The following is a 9,030-nucleotide window of genomic DNA, read 5'->3' on the forward strand; positions in this document are numbered from 1 at the left end:
AGGATAGAAAGCCCAGAGATAAACTCACGCACCTATGGTCACCTAATCTATGACAAAGGAAGCCAGAATATACAATGGAGAAAAGACAGCCTCTTCAATAAGTGGTGCTGAGAAAACTGGACAGCTACATGTAAAAGAATGAAATTAGAACACTCCCTAACACCATACACAAAAAACCCTCAAAATGGATTAAAGACCTAAATGTAAGGCCAGACACTATAAAACTCTTAGAGGAAAACCTAGGCAGAACACTCTTTGACATAAATTTCAACAAGATCTTCTTTGACCCACCTCTTAGAGTAATGAAAATAAAAATAAAAATAAACAAATGGGACCTAATTCAACTTAAAATCTTTTGCACAGCAAAGGAAACCATAAACCATATGAAAAGACAACCCTCAGAATGGGAGAAAATATTTGCAAATGAAGCAACTGACAGGAGATTAATTTCCAAAATATACAAAGAGCTCATGCAGCTCAATATCAAAAAAAAAAACCCAACCCAATCCAAAAATTGGCAGAAGACCTAAATAGACATTTCTCCAAAGAAGACATACAGATGGCCAACAAACCCATGAAAAGGTGTTCAACATCACTAATTATTAGAAAAATGCAAATGAAAACTACAATGAGGTATCACCTCACACCGGTCAGAATGACCATCATCAAAAAATCTACAAACAATAAATGCTGGAGAGGGTGTGGAGAAAAGGGAACCCTCTTGCACCATTGGTGGGAATGTAAATTGATACAGCCACTATGGAGAACAGTATGGAGGTTCCTTAAAAAACTAAAAATAGAATTACCATATGACACAGCAATCCCACTCCTGGGCATATACTCAGAGAAAACCATAATTCAAAAAGACACATGCACCCCAATGTTCATTGCAGCACTATTTACAATAGCCAGGTCATGGAAGCAACCTAAATGCCCATCAACAGAGGAATGGATAAAGAAGATGTGGTACGTATGTACAATGGAATATTACTCAGCCATAAAAAGGAATGAAATGGGGTCATTTGCAGAGACGTTAATGGACCTAGAGACTGTCACACAGATTGAAGTAAGTCAGAAAGAGGAAAACAAATATCGTATATTAGCACATATATGTGGAATATAGAAAAATGGTATAAATGATTTGCAAAGCAGAAATAGAGATCCAGACTAGAGAAAAAACATATGGATACCATGGGGGAAGGGGGGAGTGATGAATTGGGAGACTGGGATTGACATATATACACTATTGATACTATGTATAAAATAGATATCTAATGAGAACCTACTGTATAGCACAGAGAACTCTACTCAATGCTCTGTGGTGACCTAAGTGGGAAGGAAATCCAAAAAAGTGGGGATATATGTATATGTATAGCTGATTCACTTTGCTGTACAGCAGAAACTAACACAACATAGTAAAGCAGCTATACTCCAATAAAAATTAATAAAAACAAAACAAAACAAAAAAGAATTCAACTTATTTGTTTTTCTTCTTTTTTTAAATTAATTTTTATTGTGAAGGGGATAACTCTCATTTGGATATAAAAATTCTGATGTGTTTTTCACATGATCCCTCCTATTACTTTACTAGTACTGTGAAACACTGTTTTATGTCAGCTTTATTAAACCCTAATCTTGAGCAGCTAGAAGAGTAGTGATACCAGACAATATGTCCCCACATTTCGCTTGTGTCTTCATTCATATTTATGCTGCGAATGATCTTGCACTACAGATGAAGTTGGACATAGAAGTTAAACTTGAAGAATCTATAGAGCTTGAGAAACTGAAGAAACAGATAATGGGTTAAAGTTTAGAAACAGTGGAATACCCTAAATATTGTTTGCCTCTATTCTTAACCTTTCAATCCCACTCTGAACCCCAGTTCGTTTGCCTGGGTTCTTGATACTTGTCTATCTCTTGGCAGTCCTCTACTCTTAAGGTACTTAAATCCATCTCTAGGTCCTTTCTCTGGTGTTCTACTTCCAAATATAATGCTCTGGAGCACAATTATAACCTTTCACAATTAGTGTCATTGCCGTGAGAGTCATGCAGCCTTCCCCACATCCTAGCCTAACCCCCTTGTATAGAAAAGCTAATGTGGATGGGTTCCTAGTGTTGAGGCAGGTGCTGTTGGCAAGCTTCCTTTAGGGCAAGACTGAAGCTCATGTTGTTTTTTCTTGCCCCTGACTTGCCCATTCCAGATTTCTTCTCCCTCTTTCCTGAGCAGCCACTGAGGTATCAGCAAGCCATCTGGCCAAAACAGTGAGGGTTAAGGTATAAACTGAAGCTGGATCTCTTCTAATCTAGTATGACAGTTTGTACCGATCAGGTTAATGAGGATAATTTCTCTTTGGCTTGTACAGAGACATGAAAATGTAATCTGATCTGCTATTAATTACTCTGTCCAATCATTAACATAATGTTTCACTGAATAGAGAAAGACTATACACACTGTGGAAGCAGTGTATCAACCAAAGCACCATAATCAAAAAAAATGTTGCCTTTTGTGTTCAGTAGGGAAGCTGTACTACCACTGTGAGCAGGACATGCACTTTGACATATTTCTCACCAGTAGGGATGAGCTGTCCTGAGCCATACACCCTCCTCCAGTTCCCTCATCGGAATTATACACATTTGTGTGATGATTGGCAGGGAATAGGGAGGTACACTGTGGTCTTGGGAACAGAGTGAAACTAACTGGGCCACAAAAAGATTAAATAACTGTATCTTGAGTGAAAGCAACATAATGCTTTATCAAATAAATGAAGTAACTTTAGATGGCTCTTTTGTATTCTTTTATTAACAAGTATCTATTGAACAATTATTCCTTGTTAAGCTCTGTGGGTACTAGGGATGTAGTGTTCAAACAAAACAGACACAGATCCTGCCTTTGTGAAGTTGATAATCCAGGTAGAGGATATATATCTGTATCTATATTATATCATGCAGAATATTCAAATGCAATTGTGAGAAATTTATAATGAAAAAGTGAAAAAGCTAGGATGCTCTAAGAGCATATGATAAAGAGACTGGGTGGAACCCAAAGAATGAGCCAGGTGAAAAGTGGAGTAAGGAAGGGGAGAAAGAACAGCATGTGTGAAAGTTATGAGGAGGCAAACAGGTTTGAAGAACTTAAAGACATCCAGGAAGGAAAGGAGTTCAGAGAGCAAACAAGCAACAAAAGATGAGACTGGAGATTGAGACAAGTGGTATATCGTTTTTTGGCCATGACCAGGCTCTAGATGGGCTACAGGAGTCCTTGGATGTTGACAGATAATGTTGGTTACTTCCATGGGGCATTTGGACTTTATTAAGGGCAATGGGAAGTAGTTGAAGGTTTCTAAGCTCAGTTGACCTATAACCAGTAAATTAAAAACAAATTCCCAATGGCCAATGCACTAAACAAAACCCTCAACCTATATCAAAAACCTGGGTTCAAGAAAAAAAGAAAAACATGTATGCATAGAGCAGATGAAGCATTTCCACTCTGTGCATCTGCACAGAAGGCTAGGCAGAACCCCTGAGAGGCTGAAAAGTAATTACACTTCTGCACTGGATTCATGTCTTAACCACAAGGAGTGTGTTCTGCAGGCTCTATTTCCTAATTGAGGGTAATTACAAGAAGTTAAAGCTAGATTAGAGACAATTAGACCCTATACAAGAGGGAACTCTGTGGGTGATCAGGAAGGGAGTAGGAAGAACCAGCTGGGAAAGTGTTTCCCAAACTGCTTGGCATTCTTTGACTCATATTGTAGGAGGAGGCTTTTTGGGGGGAGGGAGTCTATCTGTGCTCCTGGTGGTGCCCACCTGGAGGGTAGGCAGGTGAAATGAGGTAAAACACACACACACACACACACACACACACACACATCACTGACAGTCAGTCCAGATTACCTTTTCCTCAAGTCAAAGCTGCTTCATAGGCCAGAAGCCAATAAATGGAAACAAAGAGGAAAGGAAGGTGAGAGTCCCATTACAGTTCGATTGAAGACGTCTTATTTGAGCAACTACTTTTTGTCCCACTCTGGATCTAGATACTGTTGAAGAGACACGGTGAGCATATGATCTTCCCTTTAAGGAGTTTCCAACTCATTTGAGAAGTTTGGTGTGGCTAGAGCACAAAGGGGGAGAAGGAGATTGGTGAGGGGTGAGGTCAAGAGGTGGCCACAAGTCAGGCTGAGGATCTCTGATTCCATCCCAGTGGCACTGGAGAACCACGGAGAGTGATAAACAGGGAAATAATAGGGTCAGTTTTGGGTTTTAGGAAGATACATCTGCCACTGTGGGGAGGGTGGATGAGGGGACATGGCAAGGAGCAAGGCTGTGGTGCTCAGTGAGAGCTGCCTGTGGAGGGAGATGGGGGTGTCTATGACCACGAGGAGGAAATAGGAGGAGAGGCCAGTGTAGGCAGAAAGAAAGTGACTTATTTTACTCTCTTCATCCACCAAACCTCCATTGCTTTGGTAAGTCATTGAATCATTCAATCAACAAATAATTATTTTGCATCTTTGCAGAGCACCATGCTGGGGACATTAAGAGTAATAAGGATGATGTTATTCCAGTCTTCAAGGGTCTTGATTAACTACCTTTTCAAGTGAGTAGAACAGTCAATAGCTTCTCTAGGATTTTAGAGATTGTTCTGATCAGTGGAGAGGCAGATGATCTAAGAAACCACAGAAGGTGAGGTGAATGTGCATGAACCCTGAGGAGAGGCACAGTGAAGGGCACCTAAGTTTGTATGGGAAGGGTATGGTGACTACGCGTGTATGTAGGGGTGTGTGTGTGTGTGTGTGTGTACACATGGGCACATTGGGCATGTGCACATAATGAAACCAAAAACCTTAACACCAACAGGTATTTCTATACCACACATACAGAAAGAGAGAGACAGAGAAAGAGACAAAGACAGAGAGATAGACTTTTGTGTCAAACAAATTTGGGTCTTTAGAATTTTCCCCTAAAAGGCTTGGTAGAATAGCCTGAGGGAGTCACTTGTCTGGCAAACTTAATTTTACCATGCAAGGATTAACCTGGTATTCCCAAGGGCTTTAGGCTATAGGACCTCAGGGGTGGTCCCTGCTCTGTTGGCTATTTCTCTGGAAGGAGGGAGCAGCAGTGGTCTGAGCCCCCAAGTACAAAGCCTAGTGCTTGGCTTCCTTCACAGAAGCCCAGGCTGCTCTGAGAAAAAAGACTCCCTGTGGACGGTGAGGGCCATTAGGTCCTTTTAGCATATACCCACTGACTCATAAGCCTCCTCACTGGCTTTTTAACATCCTTGTTTCTCAAGCTATACACGGTGGGGTTGACCATGGGAGTGACCACAGTATAGAACAGGGAGAAGATCTTGTTCAGGGCAACAGCCTGGGTTGCTGTGGGAATGGCATACACTGTTTCCAGTGTTCCATGGTACAGAATGACCAATATGAGGTGGGAAGAGCAGGTGGAGAAGGCCCATTGCTTTCCTGCAGCTGATGGAATCCTGAAGATAGCAGCAACAATGTGGATATAGGAGGCTACAGTGAGTAGGAAGGGCACCATAGTGACAAAGGAGGCCAGTAGGAAAGTGATTTCCTCTACTGTCTCAGTATCAGAACAGACCAGCTACAGCACAGGGGTCAGGTCACAGAATAAATGGTCAGACTTATAGGCTGGACAGAAGGGCAGCTGGAAAGTCATGGTAACAGTGACCACAGGGGTTAGGAACTCACCCAGCCAAGACCCACCTGCAAGCAGGATACATGTGTGGAGGTTCATGAGGGATGGGTACTGGAGGGGGCTGCAGATAGCAAATTAGCGGTCATAAGACATGGCTGCCAGAAGAAAGTGCTCAACTACTGCCATGGAACCGAAGAAGTAAAACTGGACCACACATCCTACAAAGGAAATCACCTGGGGACCTAAGAGAAGGGTCTGCAGCTTCTTAGGGGCAATGGAGGTAGTGTACCAGATCTTAAAGGAGAAATTGGACAGAAAGAAGTACATGGGTGTTTGGATGCTGCAATCAAGGGAAATGACTATAAGGATAAGAATGTTCCCCAGCAAGGTCACTACATAGATTCCCAGAAATATCCCCAAAAGAAAAAACTGTAACCCATGGAGACTCCCAAATCCCAGGAGGAGAAATTCATTGAGAATGGTCAGATTACCCATATCTGTGATATTCACGCATTATACCTGAGGAAAGGAGAGAAATATAGCCAGTTAGAAAAAGAGCCATGCTACTGGAGGGGGGCAACAGTACCAGATATGCCATATATTATAAAACTCAAAGACCCTGTCTTTTCTCCTCTGGAATAAATTTTCTGTTTTGTTCTACTAGATGTATTTACCTAATAGTTATAGTGAAATCAGAAGCTATGCCTTGGAGAGTTAACAGAGAGGGTGTCTCCTTTGCTGTTTTCCACTCTTTTTTTTTGACATAACCTGTGATGAATCTACCTTTGGGATTCTCACAGTGGGAGGCAAACACCTCTTTTTTTTTTTTTTTTTGCGGTACGCGGGCCTCTCACTGCTGTGGCCTCTCCCGTTGCGGAGCACAGGCTCCGGACGCGCAGGCTCAGCGGCCATGGCTCACGGGCCCAACCGCTCCGCGGCACGTGGGATCTTCCCGGACTGGGGCACGAACCCGCGTCCCCCGCATCGGCAGGCGGACTCTCAACCACTGCGCCACCAGGGAAGCCCGCTCACAGTGGGAGGCAAACACCTCTTAATGGGGACATGGTGCGGAAGCTTCTCTGAACTTCTGAAACTCAGCTTTTAAGACTCAATGGAAATGTGAGTCCAAAATGATAAAATAGAATTAGAATTCACACCACCCTATCTCCCCCCGAACCCCTAAGTCAGGGTGGGTTTCACCAGGAACGTAATTGGAGGGAGGAGGGGAATTCAGAACTACTGATCTTAAAGTATGTGTAAGAAAAATAAGAGTTTCTGCCAGGCTCTGGGGACATGGAGCTGATTGCTTCCATGGCATCAAATTCCTATGGAAATTGGGGGGAAAATGTATGTAAAGTTATTCACTTGAAATGTTAGAGAAAAATTATGTTCCATCCTTCATAAATGAAAATGACATTCCTGACTCACAAGCAGTAGGATGTGCATTTAGAGTTATTTTTTTTTCCAGCAGCGGGGATGGGTTAACAGTGAGTCATGGATGCAGTTCCTCCATCCCCACAAGCACACCCCCACCCCCCCAGCTCAAAGACCCAGATTTGTTAAATGGTTGTCTGGTCTTAGCGCCTGAGCCGTGTGATAGGATTAACAATCAATCTGTGCTGTGGCCTAAATTAGGGGTAAGTGTGAGGCCACAGTTAGCGGCTTGGTTCAGTTGGTGTTCTAGGCTGAAGGCTCAATCTGAGGCCAGGGAATAAAAGCCATCTTTGCTGCTTTGCTTGGGGTAATGACAATGTGTCCCTAAAAGATTACAGTTAAGTCATATTTTTGTAAATGAAGTCCTATTTTAAATCCACTCGGAGAACTGGCTATTCAAAGGACTCTTGTTAAGAATGCTTCTGTGACATGAAAGAATTTCTCCATAATTTATCCTTTGTACCGATATGGGTTGTTAATACACAGGGCTTGTGTAAAGGAAGGTCCACCTATAATGGGGGTATCCAGGACACTTAGGGAGCCTAAGGTGGTACTGAATGTAATTACAGTGTGTAAGGAAAATCAGTCAGTAACTAGAGTTGTCCCTGGGGGTGATAGCTGCTTCCTAATTGTGGGATTAAGCTGCAGTGTCCTGTTACTTACCATTTTACCTTGTCTTCAGAGACTGGCAGCCAGCATTGAGAATCAAAATTAACATCATTAGATTTTTATCATTCAATCCCAAGTCTCATTAATTAACAATGAATAAACTTGATTTTCCCTTTTTGGTTTACAGGTGTGCTCCTTGGTGCCTCCAAATTCAAAGGCACACCAGCTTCCCTAAATCCTTGCCCATCCTTTCTTTTCTTGCAGTGAAGACAGAGTAATGATATCGTAAAAGAGAAGTTTCAACTCAGAATTCTATTCATTCTTTCATTCAGTCATCTATTCACTCACCACATAGTTTTGGACACCTACTATGTGTCATATATTGGGCTAGGTAGGCATTGGAGATAAAATTATGAACAGGAAAGTCATGGTCTCAATGTTTCCAGAGCTTACATCCTACTAGTGGAAGTGGTCTCAAAAATAACTGTAAAACTAGTATTGTGATCAATTCTATGTGGGTATTAATATAAAATACAGGGTCTTAATATAAAAAACAGTATGGGGAGAGGTGACCTTGTTTTGGCAAAATGGTCAGGGAAGATCTCTCTGAAGAAGAAGTCATATTTAAGCTGAGATCTGATGAATATGGAGTAGCCAGCTATGAGAACAGTCAGAGGGGAGGTATTACAGGTAGAGAGGCAACATGTGCAAAGGCCCTGAGTGAGATAAGCACTTGAATACTGGAAGAATAAAACATACAAGCAAACAGCAAAAAACAACTGTGGCTGGAGGGCAACAGGTAAGGCAGGTGAGGGAAATAGTGATAGGAGGTGAATTTGTAGAATGCATATCTGATTTACAATTTGAAAAGATCCCTCAAGCTTCTATGTGGAGAATGGATGGTTAAGGGCTAAAAGGGAAGGTGAGAAAACTGGTGAGGAAGCTAATATATTAATACAGGTAAGAAATGGTAGGATCAAGTTGGGATGGATAAGGTGGATTAATTTTAAGGCTTTTTACATAGTAGAATTGATATATATTTTCATACTTTTCTGTATGCATATTATACTTTAATAAAAAGTTTACTTTAATGAAATGACATAGATTGCAGATGAATTGCATTAGAAGAGGGCATGAAGAACAGGAAGGAATTAAGGATGAATCCCAGGCTTTTGGCTTAAGCAACTGCATACATGATCATCTCTTTTCCTGAGATGGGAGGACCAAGTAGGTAATTTAGTTTGAGGGGAATTTTCTTTTGCTTTCCTTCCTTCCTTCCTCCCTTCCTTCCTTCCTTCCTTCCTTCCTTCCTTCCTTCCTTCCTTCCTTCCT

General features: G+C 41.7%; 1 protein-coding gene across 1 annotated transcript; it reads right to left on the minus strand.

Annotated features, from left to right (window-relative positions):
* Positions 1-5,214: 5,214 nt before the first annotated feature.
* Positions 5,215-6,150, minus strand: LOC114905947 (olfactory receptor 6N1-like). The gene is given in 1 exon segment (XM_029240294.1): positions 5,215-6,150. A coding segment is annotated over 1 exon segment (936 nt).
* Between the last annotated feature and the right edge of the window lie 2,880 nt (positions 6,151-9,030).

Source organism: Monodon monoceros, unplaced genomic scaffold, assembly GCF_005190385.1.
Source record: "Monodon monoceros isolate NGI ecotype Baffin Bay Population unplaced genomic scaffold, NGI_Narwhal_1 Super_Scaffold_22, whole genome shotgun sequence".
NCBI classification, from domain to species: Eukaryota; Metazoa; Chordata; class Mammalia; order Artiodactyla; family Monodontidae; genus Monodon; species Monodon monoceros.